The sequence below is a fragment of the Ovis canadensis genome, chromosome 9 (assembly GCF_042477335.2).
Source record: "Ovis canadensis isolate MfBH-ARS-UI-01 breed Bighorn chromosome 9, ARS-UI_OviCan_v2, whole genome shotgun sequence".
NCBI classification, from domain to species: Eukaryota; Metazoa; Chordata; class Mammalia; order Artiodactyla; family Bovidae; genus Ovis; species Ovis canadensis.
In genome coordinates this window covers 87,048,318-87,072,987 of record NC_091253.1, presented here as the reverse complement: position 1 = coordinate 87,072,987, position 24,670 = coordinate 87,048,318, and the positions used below count along the sequence as shown (strand labels likewise).

Genomic DNA, 24,670 nt, shown 5'->3' with positions numbered 1-24,670 from the left:
AGCTTCAGCATCAGTACTTCCAATGAATATCTAGGGTTGAATTCCTTTAGCATTGGCTGGTTTGATCTCCTTGCAGTCCAAGGGACTCTCAAGAGTGTTCTCCAGCACCACAATTTGAAAGCATCGATTCTTGGGCACTCAGCCTTCTTGATGGCCCAGCTCTCACATCTATGACAAGACTGCTGGAAAAACCATAGCTTTGACTATACAGACCTTTGTTGCCTTGAGAACCCCATGAACCTATTTGGTTAACCTTGTTAAAAGTGACTGCCACTGTCTTGTTTCAAAATTTATTCTAGTGGTCAGCTTCATGAAGTGAGCCACCGACTCTGAGGTTTCGGTCCACACTCTCACGCCTTTACTGTCGTTCTGGCCTGTTGTAGCAGCCTCAAAGCCCTCTCCATAGATGGAGTACTTATTAAGCACACATAGGAAAAAGTAAAGACAGGATTCTTGCCCTCAAGAGCCTATAGTTTCTTTCTTTTAAAGGTTTCTGCTTTCTTAGTATTCTGAATTCAGAATTTGGAGGTACCTGGTACACATGGGGTTGTGAAATATCTAAGTTTTACCTTCTCCATGCAGGATAAAAGGTAGCAGAAACAGGTGCTCCAATATTATTAGGCAGGAAGTGGGAAGAAAAACAAGAAAATCAGGACTATGTTGGCACCAGACAACTGCTAATCTCCATGCTCCAGGATTAGTAAACTCTCAAAGAGGAATGAACATGCCATGCCATGCTGCTCATATATAAATGAAAAGGAACTGCTTACTAACCCTAAAAACATACCATGGGTCTCCATGGAATCGAAAAACAGTTCAGAAGGTCCAGCCAGGTTTAATAGTGATTTCTACCAAACATTCACGGAAGACATAATTTCAGTCTTACATACTCTGATATTGAAGTTTATCCCAGGAGGTTAATTTAATACTTGGAGTCAAATTCACTATGTTAAAAACATTAAAGGAATAAACCACAATTATATGATAGGTGGCCCTCCCCCCAAAATAGTAGCCAATAACATATTTCCCAAGGTAAAAACTCTTGGCAACTAAGAGTTAAGTAAGAATTTAATAAATCTGATAAATGATATCTATAATATCTATAATGAAGTGAAGTCGCTCAGTCATGTCCTACTCTTTGTGACCCCATGGACTGTAGCATACTGGGCTCCTCTGCCCATGGGATTCTCCAGGCAAGAATACTGGAGTGGGTTGCCATTTCCTTCTCCAGGGTAACTTCCTGACCCAGGGATCGAAGCTGGGTCTCCCGCATTGGAGGCAGACGCTTTAACCTCTGAGCCACCAGGGAAGCCATTTTAATATCTATAATAGATATCTATAATCAGTTCAGTTCAGTTCAGTCGCTCAGTCGTGTCCGACTCTTTGCAACCCCATGAATCACAGCACTCCAGGCCTCCCCGTCCATCACCAACTCCCGGAGTTCACTCAGATTCATGTCCATTGATTTAGTGATGCCATCCAGCCATCTCATCCTCTGTTGTCCCCTTCTCCTGCCCCCAGTCCCTCCCAGCATCAAAGTCTTTTCCAATGAGTCAACTCTTCACATGAGGTGGCCAAAGTACTGGAGTTTCAGCTTTAGCATCAGTCCTTCCAAAGAAATCCCAGGGTTGATCTCCTTCAGAATGGACTGGTTGGATCTCCTTGCAGTCCAAGGAACTCTCAAGAGTCTTCTCCAACACCACAGTTCAAAAGCATCAATTCTTCGGCACTCAGCCTTCTTCACAGTCCAACTCTCACATCCATACATGACCACAGGAAAAACCATAGCCTTGACTAGACAGACCTTAGTCGGCAAAGAAATGTCTCTGCTTTTGAATATACTATCTAGGTTGCTCATAACCTTTCTTCCAAGGAGTAAGTGTCTTTTAATTTCATGGCTGTAATCACCATCTGCAGTGATTTTGGAGCCCCCCAAAAATAAAGTCTGACACTGTTTCTACTGTTTCCCCATCTATTTCCCATGAAGTGATGGAACCAGATGCCATGATCTTTGTTTTCTGAATGTTGAGCTTTAAGCCAACTTTTTCACTCTCCGCTTTTACTTTCATCAAGAGGCTTTTTAGTTCCTCTTCACTTTCCGCCATAAGGGTGGTGTCATCTGCATATCTGAGGTTATTGATATTTCTCCCAGTAGATATCTATAATAGATATCTATAATATCTAGTCAAGGCTATGGTTTTTCCTGTGGTCATGTATGGATGTGAGAGTTGGACTGTGAAGAAAGCTGAGCGCCAAAGAATTGATGCTTTTGAACTGTGGTGTTGGAGAAGACTCTTGAGTTCCTTGGACTGCAAGGAGATACAACCAGTCCATTCTGAAGATCAGCCCTGGGATTTCTTCAGAAGGAATGCTGCAGAAGCTGAAACTCCAGTACTCTGGCCACCTCATGCAAAGAGTTGACTCACTGGAAAAGACCCTGATGCTGGGAGGGATTGGGGGCAGGAGGAGAAACAGAGGATGAGATGGCTGGATGGCATCGCTGACTCGCTGGACGTGAGTCTGAGTGAACTCCGGGAGTTGGTGATGGACAGGGAGGCCTGGCATGCTGCGATTCATGGGGTTGCAGAGTCGGACACGACTGAGCAACTGAACTGAACTGAATATATGTATCTATATATTTACAAATGTAACTGAAACATAAATATCATAATGGTTGAAATATTGAAGGGGTTCCCTTTGAGATGGCCAGAAAGAGAAATATATGTGATGATCAAAAAGATCCGAATCCTTGTTCTGCCACTTACCAGCTATGAAATTCTGGGCAAAACACTTAATAACTCTGTATCTCAGTTTCCTCATCTGTAAAATGGGGATAATGAGCATCTCCTTCATAGGGTTGTTCCAAAGAGTAAGGAAAAATATTTTAGAAGTACATAGAAACTGTTTGACACTTTAAAGCACTGTAAAAGTGTTTTTCAAATAAAAAAATTCAGATTATGATTGTGTATAAAGAAATCTCAAAGACTCTAGAGATAAAAAAAAGCAAAATCATTACAGAGAAATTAAGCTGTGGTTCTATACGCTAACAAACAGACTGCAAGGAGATCCAACCAGTCAATCTTTTTGTTTTTTTAATTTTACTTTACAATGCTGTATTGGTTTTGCCATACATCAACATGAATCCGCCACGGGTATACACGTGTTCCCAATCCTGAAGCCCCCTCCCACTTCCCTCCCCATACCATCTCTCTGGGTCATCCCAGTGCACCAGCCCCAAGCATCCTGTATCCTGCATCGAACCTAGACTCAACCAATCAATCTTAAAGGAAATCAGTCCTGGATATTCACTGGAAGGATTGATGCTGAAGTTGAAACTCCTATACTTTGGCCACCTGATGAGAAGAACCAACTCATTGGAAAAGACCCTGATGCTGGGAAAGATTGAAGGCGGGAGGAAAAGGGGATGACAGAGGATGAGATGCTTGGATGGCATCACTGACGTGATGGACATGAGTTTGAGTAGGCTCTGGGAGTTGGTGATGGACAGGGAAGCCTGGTGTGCTGAAGTCTATGGGGTCACAAAGAGTTGGACATGACTGAACTGAACTGAACTGAAACAAACAGAAAATGGTATCTAAAAAAATTAAGTACCTGGGGATAAGATTTAAGAAAAGATGTGAAAGATCTCGAGGAATAATTATAGATTCAGTGCAATCCCAAGCAAAACTGGTGGAATGCAACATGCTTATTCTCAAATGTTTATGGGAAAGTGCTAAAAATGGTCAAGACACTCTCCAAGGAAAACAAGGTGGCTAACAGATTTCCAGATATCAAACAAATTCCAACACTGATGTCTAAATTGTCCATTAACTCACCTGGGGAAAGATTTCTTTCTAGAATGCTCATCCAATAGGTCTGTCTTCATAGTTTGTCCCTCACTTTTAAAAAAATCTTTGCACCAGTGTCACCTAAGAAGACTTCTTTCTAATTTGCCCTGGATAAAACAGCATACCCAATATTTCCAGTCACTTTCCCCCAACTTCATATTTTTATAACATCCATTATCTGACAATGTTTTAATGTATGTATATATGTTTATTATTTATGCCACTCTCCTGACTATAAGCTTGCTGAAATCAGAGAATCTGGTTATTTGGTATAATGCTGTATCTCCAGATTTACTTTCTTCATTGAATGAATGAATAAATAAATTGAAGTCACAGACATTCTGACTGGCATAGGAAATGTAGTGACTCAATTTGAACTAAATGTATAAACTGCAAATTCCCCTTCATTATTTATCTGCTAAATGATGGCTACTAAAGTACTATAACTCTCCCCAGATTTAGAATACTATTTTGGGCTTCCAGAAACAACCAATATGTAAATAAAGGCTTTATACTTAAGGGAAATAAATGAAACAAGTCCATTAAAAGAGCCATATAAAACATAACTGAGAATCTTAACTGATTCTAAAATTGGCAAAATGACAGTAGTTTACGTACTTTGCTCATGTTACGTATGAATCAATAGCTCTGATGGTTTTCAACATTTATCTTATCCTTTGGTAATCTAAGTTTTTTTTTTCTAATTGAAATATAGTCTACATGCAATATTATGTTTCAGGTGTACTATATAGTGATTTGACATTTACATACACTACAAAATCATCACTGTGATGAACCTAGTAATGATCTCTCTCCATAGTTATTATAATAGTATTGACCATATTCTTTATGATGTATATTACATCTCTGGGGTTTATTTATTTTACGACTGGAAGTTTGTCTCTCTTAATCCTCATCACCTGTTTTGCCCAAAGCACCCTTCTTCCTCCAAATCTGGCAACCACGCATTTGCTCTCTGTATCGATGAGTCTGTTTTCTTAGTCTTCACATACAAATGAGACCGTATTTGACTTACTTCACTTAGCATAATACTCTATATCAAGTTGTTGCAAATGGCACAATTTCATTTTTATGGCTAATATTCCATACAGACACACACGCAAGCACACACACACGTATATAGGTATCTACACCCAAATATGCACAGACACATATCCACATATCACACCTTCTCTATCCATTTAGCTACTAATGGACACTTAGGTTGCTTCCACATCTTGGCTATTGTAAATAATGCTGCTATGAACACAGCAGTGCATATATCTGAAAAGTGTTTTTGGTTCCTTCAGAGAAATATCCAGAAGTGGAATTGCTGGATCATTTGGTAATTCCATTTCCAATTTTTTGAGGGGCCTCCATACTGTTTTCCATTGTGGTTCTACCAATTATATTCTCACCAACAGTACAGGAGGGTTCCCTTTTACCCACATCCTTGCCAATACTTACTTTTTTGATAACAGCCATTCTGATAGGTGTGAGGTGATATCTCCTTGTGCTTTTAATTTGCATTTCCTTAATTATTAGTGATTTTGAGCATCTTTTCACATGCTTTTTGGCCAATCTTTTAAATGGAATTTTTTTTTTATATTGGTAAGAAATTTGACTTGATATTTGATATTCAGTAGGCTGACTTTTCACATGGTAGATGATTTCGTTCACTGTGCAAAAGTGAATGGGTTTGACTTGGGCTCCTTTAGAACTTCTCCCTCTGCTCTGGGACTTTGAGCATGTTGAGATTTTGCATGTGCCCTGTAGAAGCACCCCGTCCCACCCAGCCCCCCAGGTCTCAAAGGTAAGCCCAGTTTTTCAGAAAAGTAAGCTCAGTTTTTTAGCCTGTTTTTAAATCCCTGACCAGATGTCCTGGGGGCTCATCTTTCCAGTGCAGAACTCCCGGATGAGGAGCCCAGCATGGGCTCAGACCCGCCTCGCTCCTTGGGGAGCCCTCTGCGTATGTGATGTTTTTCCCATTTGGGGCCAAGGACTTGGGGGTGTGAGTCTGGACTATACCAGTCTCTCCCACTCCTACGCATCTTGTTGTGGCTCCTCCTTTATATCTTTAGCTGTAGAGACTCTTTTCTGCTAGTCTTTAGGTGGTTTCCATAGATGGTTACTCTGTAAATAGTTGTAATTGTGGTGTACCTGTGGGAGGAGGTGATCCCGGAGTCTTTCTTCTCCATCATCATGAAGAACCTTTCCAAAATTTATATTTAACTAGAGAATATGCTATGGAAAATCTTTCATATTTACAAATTAACCTGATTTCTAGCAAAAGAATGAACTGTGTAAATTTAATATAAAAAGCTAATTTGTACATGTAAGAGAATTCAGGTAAACTGGTAGCACACACAATGACCAGTAGGGTATGTGATCATAATCAGTGTATTTCTCTCACTACGATGTGATTTTCCCCACAGGCCTTAAAAAAAGCAAAGTATAAAGGGTCTTTAAAAGAGTCTAATGAATTAAGTGAAAAAGTGAAAGTATTAGTCACTCAATCGTGTCCGACTCTTTATGACCCCATTGACTGTAGCCCACCAGGCTCGTCTATCCATGGAATTCTCCAGGCAAGAATACTGGAGGTGATGAGTTAAGGCCTGTCTTAATTCTGGAGTATTCTCTCATGCTATGGTAGCCCAAGGTTGAGCTCCAGAGGAATCTGACTTGGTCCTTAATTAACCCAAGTTTGAAGGAACTTCAGAAGTCAATTGAAAGGTTTAGACCATTTTTAAAGTGAGACTGAGGCGGTACTGGCTGGGTACAACCAGGAGAGGGGACAGAATGAGCTGCACACACAGGCCTCCTGACACAGCACTGCTTTTGCTGTATTCCTCCTAAGATCATTTAGCTTTCCATTTAATCTTTAGTTTTTTATGAAATGTCAAGAAGGCAGTCAACATATTCATACATCTTACTTTCATGACGTATTAACTATGTAACAGGAAAACAGAAAAACCATCTATGTATTTTATAGAGGTTGTAAGAATACAAAGTGTTTTGCTGCAATTATTAGCTTGAATTTAACTGACTGTAGTTTCATAACCTAATGTTGCCAGAGTAGGATCTCTTAAAAGTTAAGATCTTTTTACTTTTCAGATGAGGATTTATAATGCTTCTCTCTTCATAATTTAGTAACAGACCTATTTACTTTCCAACGAATCTACTTAAAAAAAAAAAATGAAATTCTGTGGATGAAGAAAGCAGCTTCTTTCTGAAGGAAGGCAGGTCTTTCACATGAAGAAAGGATACTTTCAAACACTGTTTGTTGAGAACTTCAGCAGATGCCTCCCTCTGGGCTGAGACAAGAATGTAGAATCCTCTCAGTGGCTTGCAATATTTATGAATTTACCACACGGCAAATGAATGTTCCTGTTCTTATAAAAACGCCTGTGCACAAACCATACAGCAGTGATACATTAGTATTTACATTTATTTCATGTATGCAGTTTACACACTCACTATTGAACAAAATTGGAATGCAGACAAATATACAAATACCATAATAAGCATTATCAAATAAAATAACTGGCACTAGTGTTATAAGCATATTAATGGGCCTGGTGAGAAAAGTGATGAAAGAAGACTGCAGCCCATGGCATTTTTCCTTTTATCAAAAGAAAACGCTTAGTAGCACCATAATGGTAATACTCAATAGAAACATAGAAGATGGAATATTTTAACTGCTGATCACTGAGGTGAGCCTGTTTTATTTAAGTGAATTATACTGGAAGTTAACAGTACAGGCAATATTTTGGCCAACTTTTGCTTATGTCAGTTGAATATGTTCCATAAACAAAAGCAAAGGAAAATAAAGCCAGCCATACACGGACCCCTCCTTAGTACTTGGTACAAACTCTGCGCCATGCTTTGATTTCATGATTGGAGAAGATATGTGCTAAAAACTGAGGTTATTATGTAAAGTTGTTCACTAAAGCCTGAGTGTGTCTTTGGTAGGCTAATACTTTTTCAGCATTGTTACCGTAATTATACTGATGTTTCTCTATCCTGTATTTTTCTACATAATCCAAGGTGACTAAGGAGGACATTATAGAAAACAATACAGCAAAACTCTCAAGCACGTAGGCCCTTAAATCCAGTCTATTCCCAAGGCACCAAGGATCAATGGGGTGCAAAGTTCCCCTTGGGAAAGGTGACTTTTTGTAATACTTATAGACTAATGGAATTTTATTCCGCAGCTTTGTATATCTTATTTGGTGCTGTCAGCATACTTAATTACCTACTTCTACACTTGTCTTCTAAGATGGCAACAATATACCAGCTAAATAGAGTACCAGGTATTTCTATCTCAAAGTTGTGCAAAACTGCCACAATCTCGCCCAAGGTGTCTAAGTTCCACATGGTAGCAAATGGGCTGCGTTAAGCTGTATATATCCACACTGCATATGAAGAAGAAATGAAATCTATGCCCAGTTATGAACAGAAATGTTACAAAGAATATCATATACTGAGAATAACCTGCAAGGTTCTTTAAACAGTATCCCTTAGTGGTTTCAATAAAATGTCACTAACCACTTATCCCTAAGCCTCAAGTTCTCTTCGTAAGAATGCTGTAGAACTGCATTAGTACTTTATATTGATTATAAATTAAGCCAAATTTCTATCTAAATACACAAGTACGTGCTTCAAGCACTGATTTGTGGCAAACACACAAAACATAATTCTCTTAAGAATTATTGTCCTTACAATAATGCACTTTTAAAGCTTTCATTTCATAGTTTGGTAATTAAGATCCACATGAAACACAATGCTTTGCTGAACACAGAAAACGTTATCTGCATTATGCTTATGTAACCCGGCCTTTGCTGGCAACTTGAAACTTACAACAGCCATCTGTAATTCAGCCAGCTCCAAACAAGGTTTTTCAAGTGGTAATTATTTTGCAGCATTTATAGGTCTATATATCAGTCTGAATTGCAACTTGTAATTCCACTGTCTGATGTGAGTGGTTGTTATTTGTTTCTTTTAGTGCACTGCCAAAATATAAATCAACACTGGGTTTTATTCCACTGTTACCATGTTCTTCTGCAGTATGATTCAACTGTGGAACTTCTGAACATGAAGCAGTTTGGGTAAGCACAGAAATGCTACACTGATGGGGGGAATTTTCCAGTCGGTCATTTTCTACCTCAGGAAGAATGTTAACAGTAGCAAAGCGGGCGTGATAATCAGTGGAACCATGACTACAAGAAGTTTTCATGCTTTCTAGGTCAGAACAACTAAATTCAGAAAAGTGACTCGAGTGGGAATCTGCTACGGACGGCATACTGTCACTGAGGGATGGAGCCTCAAATTCACTTGAGTTCGTGCTCTGTTGTTCTAACAACTGTGCATCCATGTCCTCTCGGGTCTCATTTATCTTCATGTTACTCTTTTTCCTCAGTTTACCACTTTTTGATTTCTTTCCTGCTGTTGCTTCTTTGGACCACTTGGTGGCGCTGGATTTACCTTCAGGCAAGCCACTGGAGGAACCCCCAGGATGGCTTCGGGTGGCACTGCCATCCTCCACACTGCTGCTTCCACTGTTGTGCCTGAACTTGGATGGCTTTGATTCAATATCTACTTGAACCTCCATACTGTTGCCTTCTCTGGAACATAAGTGAAACAAATATAAGTTTCTGACTTCCTTTTTTTTTTTAAATTAAATACAAATGTATCAAAGGGGGAGGATTTCTGGGTGAAATGTTAAAGACTGTATAAAAGCATCAGAACAAATTAATGCAGGATACATCCTACTCATGGAAAAAAGCTGCTCGAAATAAGAGAACTGTCTTTATAACAAAGCTTCAATTAGGGGAAAAAAGAAAAAACCAAAAGCAACTACGCTCACTTCTTACACTGTTCCAGGTACTATGCTACCTTCTCCATTTTTTTTTCCAGAACAGTTGTATTGAGAGAGAATTTGCATATCATAAATTCACCTGTTTAAAGTACACAATTCAGTGGTTTGTAGTATATTCACAGTTGTCCAATCATCACCATGATCGAACTCAAGAACATTTTCATTGTCCGCCAAAGAAGCCCTGTACCATTAGCAGCCAGTACCCATTCTCCCCCTCTCCTCAACCCTGAGCAACCACTAATCTCCTTTCTGTCTCTATGGATCTGCCTGTTCTGGACATCTCTCACCACTTACATTTTTCAGAGAACCTAACAGAAGAGATAACAATTATTCACCTGAATTCTGACTTCCCTGGTGGCTCAGACAGTAAAGCATCTGCCTATAGTACGGGAGACCCAGGTTCAATCCCTGGGAAGGGAAAATCTCCTGGATAAGGAAATGGCAACCCACTCCAGTATTCTTGCCTGGAAAATCCCATGGATGGAGGAGCCTGGTAGGCTACAGTCCATGGGGTCACAAAAAGTCGGACACGACTGAGCAACTTCACTTTCACTTTCTGCTTAATGATAGGGATACAAATTAATCTAAAAATACTTTTGACTCTACAACAACTTTTTCCTTACTTGTCCAGTGGGATATAGGAATTCAGAATGGATCCTGCCATTGCCTTGGTGCTGGCACTGTCACTAACTGTCCCCAAGCTGACTGTGCCGGACTCTCCACTTAGACTGTACCGTTCTTTCTGTACATCTGCTTGTACTTCCAACCTTAAAGAGTGGGGTATCAGAAAAAGACAAAAATTATACATAATATCAGCACTACTATGAGAATGCTTATCTTCAAATAACTGAGTAACAAGAAGCTAATTTAGAGACAACTATAAACATTATTTTTTTCAGTTTCCTTTTATTTGATTATTCAAATTCTACTGCAGTACACTGAATAGTACCAGTCACCCGAATAAAACGGGAAAATTAGCTGTCTGCCAAGTAAGGTAGTTACAGAGTAACACAAACAGAATAGAAAGGATTTTAACTTAAACATGCTCCATTATTCTCACTTAGGGTGCGGCACTCTGCTTCCCCTATTTCAGTGCAAAACACCAAATCTGAATACATTAAAAACCATTCTAAGATCAATGAATCAAAAAATTCTGGGCATCTGTATATTAAAAACGGTTCTAAATTTAACACTTGACTCCTTAAAAAATAATAATATATACCACTATAACTTAAGAGTTTGTGTTTAAAAGTACACTACCTAAAAATAACTATAAATGATTTATCTTTTAATTCATGTATTTCCCCTACATTTAAAAAAACCCTAAAGCTAATAAAAGTGAATTAAAGAAAAAACAAGAGAAGATAAAAATGCTTAACTTATCCTACTTATCTACGTAGCTTTTGGTAAAAGACTTTGTGAGAATTAAATACCCATTAATACAGAAAAGGGCCCAGGCAGACTCTTTTGGCCTCAGCCCATGTACTCCAGACATCCTGACACCACCCGTCCCCTCAGGCTTCAGCCAGTGTCTCACTTCCGAACATCCAGCTGTGGCTGCCCCCCACAGATGTAACTACAGGCTCAATCACTGCCTTTACAGTGTTCACCAGAGAAGCTCCAGCACTGACTCGTAAAATCTGACAAGTGTAGTGAACAAAAAAATGGCATAATGTTATCCCTAAGATTTGGTTTTTACCTCATCAGATCTCCTCATTCACTGTTTACCACTAAATTTCATTTTCTGAAACCTTAAAACTTACTTGAAACCTTACTGTTTTCAACCCTGACGCAGTAGGATTATATGTAATCATCGTGCTTTGCATTCGAAATTCTCAGCTAACCAGTTCACAGGTAAAGCAAAATGAAGCCGCGCGCAGTTTCCTCACCTGTTGAAGCAGGTCCCCATGGCGCTTCCCGACAGACTCCCTGTGATGCTGGCCCCGGCGAGCGCCATGGTGCTGGCCGTCTCACTCAGGTTGTCCCGGATGGTTCCTATCCGCTCCATGTGGCTCCCGCTCGCACTCAGACTGCCAGTCAAGCCTCCGACACTTCCCTCCCCTATGCTGGGGTTGTGCCTTGCTTCTGCTACCGAAGTTGTGTCTAAATGCAAATGTTTCAAATAAATTAGTGTGATTACTAATTTCCCTCTCCTTAAGAGTCTGTCGTGATTTTCAGATAGGATCCATTTTCATATAAAGCGTAAAACATACACAGGAATAGAAAAAATGTCTGGAGTCAGGGACATACAACTATGGGCTAACAGTAAAGGAAAACACCTCACAGAGCGAAGCTGGATTAAGGACTGGGCCTCAGTTTTAAATGGTCGCTACAGGCATATCTTGGAGGAACTGTGGGTTTGGTTCCAGACCATGGTAATAAAGCAAATAACACAATAAAGTGAATCAGGAAGTTTTGGTCCTCCTAGTGCACATAAAAGTTATGTTTATACTATACTATGGTCAAGTGTGCAATAGCATTGTGTCTAAAAATTGTATATACCATTGATTTAAAAAATTCTTTATGGCTAAAAATTGCTAACCATCATCTGACAAGTCAGGATTGCCACAAACTTTCTTCAATCTGTAAAAACATGTAATGAGCTACAAAGTGCAATAAAATGAAGTACGCCTGCACTTTAGAAGAAAATCTAAAAGACTGAAGAATTCTATAAAGAACCTAATTGTTGAAAAATTTAGCTGATTTTGGAGGAAAATTATGTGATGGTTTTCAGTAAGGGTGTCTTGAGGTCAGTAAGAATGGGTCAAAAGTTGACTTCTGAATATATTCCATAATTCCAATTGTCTATAAATTATTATGAGGTCTGATACCATTATATTCCAATCTTTTAATACTTTTTCATATGCTTTATACTGGAGAATTTACTTATTTGCTCTAATATTTGAGCTCCTATTATATAACCCAACTCTGTTTCTAAGTGCTGGGACACAGTGAATCAAAGAGACAAACATCTTGCCCTCAAAAGGCTTATGCTCCAACTGGGGAGAGCAATAGATACAATTATATGGTGACAAATGCTATGAGGAAAAATAAATCAGAATAAAGAGGAGTGAGTAAAAGGCAGAGAGAGTGATGAGGAGTGCATGCGTCTGTGTGTGTGTGAGCCTGCATGCCTGTTTGCTGTTTTATATAGTGTAATGAGAGAAGCCCTCTCTGAAAAGGAAGTGAAGGAGTGAGCCATGGAATTATCTGGGGGAAGGGTAATCCAGGCAGAGGAAACTTCAAGTTTAAAAGCCTAGAGGTGGAAGTATGTTTGGCATCTCAGCATCAAGGACAGGAGGTATAAAACAGAGTGACAAGGGAAGAGTTCAAAGATGTAGCTCAGGAAACACTTATGGGCCATGGTAGGGGCTGTGGATTCTATTCCCTCACCCCTGGTACAGTCAGAAGCACTGAGAGAATACTGGACATAAGTTAGACCTAACTAATGGATCATGTAAGAGGCTACTACTATAACACAGGCAAGAAGAGAGTAGTTTGTACTAGTGGAACAGAGATGGTGAGAAATGGCTGAATTATGGCTAAACATTGAAGGAACCAGGAGAATCTGCTGATGAAAAGGGGAGTGTAATCTTAAGTAAAGGTTTTAGCACAGCAATAGCAAGAATAAAGAAACTACTTAATGAGGTAAGGATGACTGAGAGGCCAACAAGTTTTAGAGTGAAGTTTGGTTATAGAGAAGTCAGGCTTGCAATTCTTATTAAGACACTCAAGTGCAGATTAAAAAGAAGAGTTACATGTACAAACTGAAGTTCAGAGGACAGTTCTAGCCTAGATATAAATTTAAGAGTCCTCTGTCTATATATATTATTTAATAGAGATTACCTAGAGAATATAGATAAATCTGAGAATGAGCCCTGGGAAACTCCAAAATTCAGAGGTTAGGAGAGGAAAATGAATCAGCAAACAAGACTGAGAAGAAGTGGCTGCAAGATAAGAGAAGACAAGTAGAGAAAATGTTTTAAGAAGGAGGGCATGCTCTATCATGTCATAGTAAGATGAAAATCAAGAACTGACCACTCTGTTTGCTTCATGGAGGTGCCTGGTGACTCTGCTTTGGTGGAGTGGTAGAGAGGAAACTTTAGACTGGTAGGGACCAAAATCTAATTGGAGTGAGTCCAAGAGAAAATGGGAGGTAGGAAATAGAACATTATCTTTGCACACATGCCTGATTACAGAGAAACCTCAGCTTACTGCACTTCAAAGATATATATATACACAAGTAAAATAAAGAAGTGAAGTCGCTCAATTGTGTCAGACTCTTTGCGACCCCATGGACTGTAGCCTACCAGGTTCCTCTGTCCATGGGATTTTCCAGGTAAGAATACTGGAGTGGGTTGCCATTTCCTTCTCCAGGGGATCTACCCGACCCAGGCATTGAACCCTGGTCTCCTGCATTGTAGGCAGACACTTCACCGTCTGAACCACCAGGGAAGTCAAAAAATAAAAGGTTTGTGGCAACTCTGCTGTAAGCAAGTCTATCAGGGCCATTTTCCCAACATCATTTGCTCACCTGGTGTCTCTGTGTCACATTTCATGCTTTTTCATTTATTATTGTATTTGTTACGGTGATCAGTGCTCAATGATCTCTGATGTTACTACTGTCATTGTTCTCGGGTGCCATGAACTGTGCCCATATATGACACATATATACTAACAACTGATAAATGAGTGTGTGTTCTGACAGCTCCATTGACGATGGGCTGTTCCCCCTTCTCTCTCCCTTCTCCTTGGCTTCCCTATTTCCTAAGACACAACAATATTGAAATTAGGTCAATTAAAAGCCCTACAATGGCCCTTAAGTTTTTAAGTGAAAAGAACTGCACATCTCTTACTTTAAATCAAAAGCTAGAAGTGATTAAACTTAGTGAGGAACGTTCTTTGAACATCAGAGCAGGCTGAACGGCTAGGCCTCTTGTGCCATTTAGCTAAACTGTGAACACAAAGGAAACAGTCTTGAAGGAAATTAAAAGTCCTACTCCAGTGAACACATGAATGATAAGAAAGCAGCACAGCCTTATCGCCGACACGGAGGAAGTTGTAGTAGTTCGGACAGAAGATCAAACCAGCCACCACATTCCCTTAAGCCAAAGCCTAATCCAGAGCAAGGCCCTGCCTTTAATTCTACAAAGACTGAGAGAAGTGAGGAAGCTGCAGAAGAAAAGTTTGAAGCTAGCAGTGTTGGTTCATGAGGTTTAAGGAAAGAAGCTGCCTCTGTAACATAAACGTGCAAGGTGAAGCAACAAGTGCTGATGTAGAAGCTGCAACAGGTTATCCAGAAGATTTAGCTAAGATACTTAAGGAAGGTGGCTATACTAAATAATAGATTTTTAATATAGAGGAAACACCTCCTATTGCAAGAAGATGCAATCTAGGACTCTCATAGCTAGAGAGAAGTCAATGCCTGGCTTCAAAGCTTCACAGGACAGGTTGACTCTCTTATTAGGGGCTAATGCAGCTGGTGACTTGAAGCTAGTCAGTGCTCATCTACCATTCCAAAAATCCCATGGCCCGTAGGAATTAGGCTAAATCTACTCTGCTTGTGCTTTATAAATGGAACAACAAAGCCTGAATGACAGCACATCTATTTACAACATAACTTACTGAATATTTTAAGCCCACTATTGAGTCCTACTGCCCAGAAAAAAAAAGGATTCCTTTCAAAATATTACTAGCTCATTGGCAATGCATCTGGTGACCCAAAGCTCTGATGGAGATGTATGACAAGATTAATGTTTTCATGCCTGCCAACTCAACATCCATTCTGCAGCTCACGGATCAAGGGTTCATTTCAACTTTTAACACTTTATGATTTAAGAAACACATTCTCTAAGGCTATAGATGCCATTCATCAGAAACAACAATTTCTCTGATGAATCTGAACAAAGAAAACTGAAAACCTTCTGGAAAGGATTCACCATTCTAGATGCCATTAAGAACTTTCACAATTCGTGGCAAGTGGTCAAAATATCAACATTAAGTGGAGTTGTAAAGAAATAACAAAAAAGTTGATTCCAACTCTTATGGATGATTCTGCGGGGTTAGACTTCAGTGGCGACTGAGCAACTTCACTTTCACTTTTCACTTTCATGCATTGGAGAAGGAAATGGCAACCCACTCCAGTGTTCTTGCCTGGAGAATCCCAGGGATGGGGGAGCCTGGTGGGCTACCGTCTCCGGGGTTGCAGAGTCGGACACGACTGAAGCAACTCAGCAGCAGCAGCAGCAGACTTCAGTGGAGAAAGGAACTGCAAATGTGGTGGAAATTGCAAGAGAACTAGAAGCAGGGCCTGAAAATGACTGAACTGCTGCAATCTCATGATAAAACTTTTGTGAATGAGGAGCTGCTTCCTATGGATAAGCAAAGAGAGTGGCTTCCTGAGATGGAGTCTACTCATGGTGAAGGTGCTGTGGAAACTGCTGAAATGACAACAAAGGATGTAGAACATTACATAAACTGAGCTGATGGAGCAGGAGCAGGATTTGAGAGGACTGACTCCAGTTCTGAAAGAAGTTTTACTGTGGGTAAAATGCTGTCAAACTGCACTGCATGTGAAATCATTTGGGAAAGGAAGAGGAAGAGTCAATTGCTACAAAGTTTATCGTCTTATTTTAAGAAACTGCCTCAGCTACCCCAATCTTCAGCAACCATCACCCTGATTAGTCAGCAATCATCAACATCAAGGCAGGACTCTCCACGGGCAAAAAGAGTATGACTTGCTGAAGACTCACATGATGACTAAAATTTTTTAAGCAATAAAGTATATTTTCTGCTACTGCTGCTAAGTCGCTTCAGTCGTGTCCGACTCTGTACGACCCCATAGATGGCAGCCCACCAGGCTCTTCCGTCCCTAGGATTCTCCAGGCAGGAACACTGGAGTGGGTTGCCATTTCCTTTTCCAATGCATGAAAGTGAAAAGTGAAAGTGAAATCACTCAGTCGTGTCCAACTCTCAGCGACCCCATGGACTGCAGCCTACCAGGCTCCTCCATCCATGGGAGTTTCCAGGCAAGAGTACTGGAGTGGGGTGCCATTGCCTTCTCCAAAAGTATATTTAAATTAAGATATATACACTTATTTTTAGACATAATGCTATTGCACATTTAATAGACTACAGTATAAACATAACTTCTAGATGCAGTGGGAAACCCCAGAATTCATGTCTTGCTTTATTGTGATGTTTGCTTTATTGCAGTAGTCTGGATCAGAATGTGTAACACCTCCAAGTTATGCCTGTACTTCCATGAAACAACTTCTTTAATAAGAACTTTTGGAATTTCTTTAAGAAAAACTTCCACACTTTAAAAAGCGTAACTTCTACTCCTACTGGTAGTCTACGATGGCCTTTATACGATCCATTTTTAAAAAAATCATGCGTTTCTTTGAATAACATTAAGTTGAAGGTATTTTCTACTCATTGGGTATCTGCATTTTTTCTTTTACGAACTGCAGTTCTCTTCTACCCTTTTATTACTGATTTGTAATGCTTTACAGAAAATTAAAGATTAAAAGTCTAGACTTTCTAAGATACTAGATTTCTTTTGGAGGTTACAGGTACCCAGAACCATTCCACCCTCCTTCATCTGTGAATCTTTCCTCAGCAGCTCTTCTCTGATATACTTCTGGGTGAATACTATTAGGGCTAGTAAGAGAGCAAAGCATATTATTTACAGCTTTCCATTTACCACTAGTGAGTACATTTTCTTCCTTTGCTGAAAGGACTTACCTACAGCTGTATTTGTTCCACCAACATTTATATCATTTTCATCATCAAACTCAATTCTGACTCCTTTTCCATTGCCTGCTGAGACTCCACAACCTCCGCTTCGACAGAGAGAAATTGGAACAACACCATAGACATAAGCTAACATAATAGGAACACCAATACCTAAAGAGGAATTAAATCGGTCATTACAAACCAAAAAATAAATTCATAGAAACACACATTTTAGAAAGTTTTTTCAAGACAAAGTATACAGGGGAAAAGTGTTAGGGGTCTGTAACTCTTGACCAAAGCAGATTTACCCAACTATTAAAGGATGCAAGCAGATTCAAAGCTTCTAGCCCATCAGGTGACACATATGAGGTTATATATATATAATCTTTCATGTGCCAGAGCTCTAAACTTTCTCTTGGTGGGGAACCATTAGTAATTTACCAACTATCCCTACAGCTAGCCTCTTAAGTTTATATTACTTGTAACCAATTTGGTTACTAAATGAGAGGCTTTCTAAGGGCTCAGCTTACTGTCCCTAAATAAAAGTAACTCTCTTATCTTTAACAATAAGATGCTCTAATTTTCAAAATTCTTCCACAAAATTTTAATTCTATAAAATGTGAGGTGATAACTACTTTTAAGGATTTCTTACCTACAGTTACTGCAGCTACAACAGGAGACACGATTACGGACAATGTCACGCCACCTGCTATGGCCAGATTCCGTTTGTGCTTTGAGACATCCTTGCCTTCATAGCGATTGTGAATCTTGAATTAAAAATAAAAATGGAGATGACGGATTAAAGACAAATCATATTACATATTTAATTTAAATGAAATAGACCTACATTTGCTGGAAGTGTAAAGTGATCTATAACTTCATAGTTAAGTGTCCAAATTCAAGGTAAATATACTATTGTTCTTAAATCATATTCTTATCATTTGCTCTTTATTAATAATTTGTTTACAAAGAACAGTGATTTAATAGGTTTTACTTTCTGTTTATTTTTAAACAGTCTTGAGTAAAAGTAGTCTTTATAATCTTATTCAGGAATAGGATAAATCATGTTTTGAACAAAGACAACATTAAGAACATTATTTTCAACATAGTTAGGAGCTGGATATTTGACCAATAGGATTACTTCTAACAAATGTATCATTCCACAGCCTTCTAAATAAGCATCCCTAAGTAAAAACTGGTTCTTGGAAGAGGTTTACACAGTCTTTGGAAAAAAGGAAAAAACCTGACCTTAAAAAGCAGTACTAATTAGGAAACATCACTAAAAAGAATGAATTTTTTCTCAGATCCCTTTTTATGAAGAAAAATATTATCAAATGACTCAGGCTCCTGGACTCTTATTTACAGCTCAAAATAAGGGGTACAGAGAGACAAAAAGAACAAATAATCCTGCCAGAGGACAGCAGTCCTATCTACTTGGCATCTCTACAGAGTATAGGTATTACTAATAAACAGAACTTAATATCACCATGGAAGTTGCTTGTGAGATATATGAACTTCAGGAAATAGCTCAGTATCTTTGTTCTTGTGATTTCCAAGGGCTAAAACTAATAAACGTACATTCCCCCATTTCAAGACAGATTCAAAACAGCCTCAAAAGTGTACAGGCAGTCTCTAAAGTAAAATACCTGACTTAAAAACAATATTACAGATGAAACAACATAGTCTATCATTATCATGTGGTTATTTTGAAGGCTGTAAAGTACAATGAATCAGGTGGGATGTTTTAAACAGTGCGAAAGCTGGGGTGGGAAGATGGGCAAAGAAGGCAAGGAACATTTCTATATTCTAGTCAGAATCCTGTTTTCCAGAATGGACTGTATGTTTCAAGGAATGGGCCTCTATACTTCCCAAACAGTCCATACAGGCAGAGATGGCAAAGTTTCCCAAGGCACCTTTCATTATTCTCCAGTATTCCTTGCCACTCCCATTCCTAGAAAACTTAGCAGTGAAGCAGAAAAAAGCCAAAGCTAAAAACCGATGGAACAGATTTGTAAAAGCAGGCAGCTGAGTCTTCCAGAAAATTCTGCATCTTCAAGCACTAATGTTCAATTACAGTGATAATATCATCCTACTAATTTCTGGCTCAATTTTTTCTGCTTTACTATTTTGTGTTACATTTTCTATTTGTTATTGTAAAAAAAAAAAAAAAAGCTCACTTTTAAGTACTTTATCAATTTTATAGGTTTTCCTGGGCTGGTCTGTATCCATAAACACCACAGAGAACATGATTTCAATGGAAAACTAATGCATCAACTTGCAACCATTTGAGGACACATTTGAAAAAAGGAGACTTGTTACTGCACCTAAGACTGAACAATGAGGTAAATAATCTCTCCTCTATAAATTATTTGTAGGTATGTACAGTACAACAGTCTCTCTTCCCCTTCTACTTCAAAGTATCTGAATAGTTTTGTTTTTAGCAAAACCTTGCTTGGACAACTCTATGAAAAATTAAAATCTGTTATTATGTTTGGGACTTTAACAATTAAGTTTAGTTACTTAAAACCTTCTGAAATAAACCTTTGGCTCATAAATATCTCTGTTTGGCCTCAGTTTCGAGCTAATTAAAAAATAACATGTACTATTATTTCTGACTATAAAAGTATGAACCTTACCCCCCCCCCCCAAAAAAAATCTGGTTGTTCTATGAAAGAGGATCAGCCTTGTCTTGAGTTTTGTTCCAAAAGTCAGATCTAGAATCAAATGAAACAATTTAAAGGAAAATGGATTCTGACTCAACGTAAGAAATTTCAGTACAGCTCCCTGACAGCACGATGGGCTGTTGGTGGTTTCCCCACTACTGAAGTGCCCAAGTGGCTAGCTTGAAATTTATCAGGGATCTTACATAAAGAATTTGGGCATCTGGGTTTAAATCCTAGCTCTGCTTCTTCCTGTGTAACTTAAGATAAATTACATAAATTTTTCAAAACTTTAATAATCTAACATAAATTGAGGTCAAAATGAGTCAAAGTATATAAAACATCTACCACACAGTTAAAACTCAACAAATGTTAGTTCCCTTTTTAAATATTCCTGTACTTTGTTCTGCTTGGTGCAGAGTTGGGATTAGATAATTTCTGAAGTTAGTTCTCAATTCTGAGATTCTACTAATTTAGGGAGCAGCAAACTTCTTAACCACTTCATAAATTATTCTTTTAACCTTTCAATAAAAAATCATTTGCTTAGCTAATGAAGTATAATTCATCACTCAAGACAGTGGCAAATACTGGGCATTCAGACTTTCACAAAATGATTGTAATCTATAAAACTGCATATTTACTAAGAGCAATAAGAAAAAAAACTTTGAAGTGGAAATAACTCAGGAACTGATTATTCTTTTGCCTTGAAGGCATAGATTATTTATTAACTTCATAGACCTGAATGTACAAGGACACACACATGAGAAGAATGTCAGATGTGTATCCTTTAATATTTTATATGTAAAGTTTATAATGCAAATGTGCTGAAGTGTTCAGATTCACATAATTTTCAAGTCTACTTTTCATGCAAACATACAAGCTTGCCAAACACTGAAAATGTATTATCTTATGAGAAAATATTAATTATTTGATATTTAAGATGCTAAAAATGACCTGTCTTTCAAACAAACAAAAAACAAAACAAACACAAATCAAAACCATCAGTCTTAAATTTAAAGATTAAAGATGAGATAATAAATTAACAAGGAGTCAAGCATTTTACCTTCCGGCCCACATACACAGGAATGCCAATGATCATGGCAGGGATAGCAATGCCAGCTATTAAGGCAATTCCTACGGGAGCACCAACAAGTGTGCCCAGCTGCCACAGTATTTTCTTCTTTCGGCTCCAGGGTTTCTTCCCCCAAAAAGTACATCCTGATGGACTAAAGGAAAAAATTACAATGTAAAGTAACTGCTGCAAAACATCACAGTAACAACTGACTACAGTACATTCAGTAATGACTATAAAAATTCTCAAATTTAGGAATGAGGGGTTTTTCCCCTTTCTTTGAATTCTGGGTTTATTAAAAGCTAAAAAATCAAGGTAAGAACCACCATAAATTATATTAAAAGGATACTAATAGCTGGGATTCAGATTAAACATTCATTTCTTGTCTTCCATTGGCCTCAAAACCTTAGGTTTGTCTTTGAAGAGTAAATTAATGCAAAATACGCTTATTTTATCCCTGTTTTAAGACACAAAATTATCTGAATATATCATAAATTCACTCTGTAACCTAAATGAGGAAATTTATATATGAGAAAATCAAATGGAAATATTTGTGACCTAGCATAATTAGATATTAAATGCTAACTTTCTAGTTTAACAGAAACAAAGCCAGGAATTTCCTGGAGGTCCAGTGGTTAGGACTTGGTGAGTTCACTGACCCAGGTTCAATTCCTGGTCGGGGAGCTAGATTCCACAAGCTGTGTGGCATGGCCAAAACAAAACAAAACACAAAGCCAAACAAAAAAAAGAAAAAATTTCCGTTTCCTATTTTTGACTAGCTATTAATTTCAAATGACTGGCATAATAATTGGCTTCCTGTTAAATTTAAGTAGCCAGAATAAAATAGATCTCTTTAAGTAATACTAAGGATAATGCTTTTTCAAAAAAAAGAGTCCTTTTGTCTTATAATATAAAATTATATTTAGATATAAGTAGCCCCTTCTATAAGCTTACCTTAGATAATGTAAATCTGAGATTTCTTTCATACACAACCAACAAAACTCACAACCACAGACAGCACATGTCATGTGATTACAGCTCCCATCATTCATCTTTATTATATAAGCAGCACATCGTGGACATGGTTTTATATCATCAGCTATTAGGAAAATAGACATGTTTAGTATATAAAACTTACCTAGAAATAATAATTTCTAGTAGATAATCAACTAGAGCATTGCCAAAAATTCTTAACGTGTATAATTTGTTAATTGATAGCTTTAGCCTGCTATTTTCAGTATATAAAGCACTTTTTTCTCCCCTTTCAAGAAAAGGAACACTTTTACATTAAATTTTCAAGTTGTAAACATTTTTCAAACAGCAGCAGAACAATGAGAACAAAGAATAGCAAAATAATAAAAACAGAAATGAGAACCAAAGGCAGCTCTAGGCAAACTGGAAGCTATATAAGGTTTGTCTTTGTTCTTCCCCCACAGCTGTCTTCAATGAGCAGCACTTCAAGTCCTAGAACTTTTTTAACCATCTCCACTTAAATAAAATGTAGATATTCCCCAGTCACGCAGTGGTAAAGAATCTGCCTGCAATGCAGGAGAAACAGGAAATGTGGGTTCAATCCCTGGGTTGAAGCTCCCCTGGAGAAGGAACTGGCAACCCACTCCAGTGGGAATTTCTTGCCTGGGAAATTCCATGGACAGAGGAGCCTGGCCATGCGGTCGCAAAGAGTCAGGCATGACTGAGCAACTGAGCACACACATAAGTAGCTAAAGGCTATAAACAGTAAGGCATGCCAGGATAGCTTTAGCTGATTCTACAGAGGACAGTTCAGGTATATTTGGCTCTTTCCCGAAATGCTTCTGAAACAATACCTACAAATTATTATGAATAATACCTTTGGAGTTCTACCCTAAATCTTCAAGCAAGGAAATAAAACAAGTGAATCAGTGAAAGAGCAAGAAAATCCATGTCCATTATATAAAATATCAAGTGCTGAATTTAAAGTTTATTTAACTTTAAATTCAACTGTAAATACTGAGAAAGACTTCTTTTTCTAGTAGCATAAAGTACATGACTCTTTTAATATGCTGCTGGTAGGAATATAAATTATTTTCTTAACAAATTTCTGTATTTTCCAAGTTTTTTCTTTTAATAATCAATGAAAAAAGTATTTTTCTAAAAATGACTGAATTTCCAATAAAAAGTGAAAATTCTATGAATGTACGATGGTCAGACTTTTTCTAATTTTTGAGATTTATGATGTATGTTTGCTCATGTATAGATTTCCAGGCAACTTTAAATTTCTAGCCAAAGACAAAGTTTTCTTAGTGTACTCCTCACCAAGGTATGATTTTGAATCCCTGATCCTGGAATTGGTAATATTGAGAAATAAAAACTGTATTTTGTAAAACATGTAAATGAAAAGGATCAAAAAAATACTATTTAAAATTGGTAACTGTGTGATATTAGTACAGTAAGAAATAATCTCTAAGGAATATTAGTATTTAAAATAATTGCTAAGCTTTGCATAAAACACCTTTATTTTAAACAACAGTTTTGGACCACCTTCAGCTATCGGTCATATAAATCATCTGTGACACTTCTTTTTTTCCTTTCTATTTCTGGACAATAAAATCTTTCCAACTCAATACCACTTTCTTCTACAGAAAAAAATGAGTGCTTCTGGGACAGAAGCGCTAACACGTAGAACACAATTAAAAGGAGACGAGGAACTGAATATTTATTGCATTTTTGAATTAAAATAACAGGTGTTCTGTATGTGTCAAACATTTTACTAGAAGTTAGCGGTAAATACCTGCTGCTCCAGACTCTTGACTGTAACTAATGGATGAAGAACGTATAGTTCTCAGACGTAAACTCTGAGCCCTCTCCTGTCGAGCAGCATCACAGGTCTGATTGGGGTGCCAAATCTGCTTACAGTGGTAGCAAAACTCTGTTCCACAGCCTTCTCGCCCGCAAGTTAATTTTGGACAGCTAGCACATCCAAATGCTATCACAGCATACCTGTAAAGAATAAGAAAAATGATTTAAAATGTGATGTAAAATAAGAGATATTCATTAAGTAAAAAAATTATCCAATTTAAATGCTATTCTTGAAAAAGTTTCATATTTATGCATGAGCTGACATAAACTCAGCTCAGTCATAAACTCATGAAACCTAAAACTATCTTCCCACCAATAAAAAAATGGGAAAAAATAAACAGTTCACAAAAGACATAGAAATGGCTAAAAAACATTGTTAAAAGTTTAATTTTCAACTTTTAACTAGGACACCAAACTGTATATATAGCCTATTCCTAATTTTATAAAAATTCTATTAAATTAGCATTGTATACACATAGAAAAGACTAAAAACACACCAAAAATCTCAACAGTAGTTTCCCTGGTATTAGGGGTTTTTTCCTCTTTATATACTTATGAGGCCAATTCATACATTTGTGTGTATCTTGTATTTATGCATAAATTCTCATATTTTTGTTTTTAAGATACATGGAGAAAT

General features: G+C 37.9%; 1 protein-coding gene across 5 annotated transcripts in view; it reads right to left on the bottom strand.

The window, feature by feature from the left end:
- Positions 1-3,081: 3,081 nt before the first annotated feature.
- RNF19A (ring finger protein 19A, RBR E3 ubiquitin protein ligase) overlaps positions 3,082-24,670 on the bottom strand; it is a 57,847-nt gene continuing 36,258 nt past the window's right edge. The window contains exons 3-12 of one of the 5 annotated variants that reach the window (XM_069600496.1): positions 23,966-24,174; positions 22,150-22,294; positions 21,187-21,349; positions 18,116-18,230; positions 17,473-17,634; positions 11,616-11,829; positions 10,350-10,493; positions 9,333-9,472; positions 7,116-7,162; positions 3,082-6,442 (exon numbers count right to left, since the gene is read on the bottom strand). In XM_069600496.1, the coding sequence (XP_069456597.1) occupies positions 6,353-6,442; positions 7,116-7,162; positions 9,333-9,472; positions 10,350-10,493; positions 11,616-11,829; positions 17,473-17,634; positions 18,116-18,230; positions 21,187-21,349; positions 22,150-22,294; positions 23,966-24,174 (1,429 nt within the window). In that variant the 3' untranslated portion in view covers positions 3,082-6,352. Of the gene's footprint in view, positions 7,254-7,278; positions 9,473-10,349; positions 10,494-11,615; positions 11,830-17,472; positions 17,635-18,115; positions 18,231-21,186; positions 21,350-22,149; positions 22,295-23,965; positions 24,175-24,670 lie in introns of those variants that run through there. The other 4 variants (XR_011259055.1, XM_069600494.1, XM_069600495.1 and 1 more) reach the window with 4 other exon arrangements.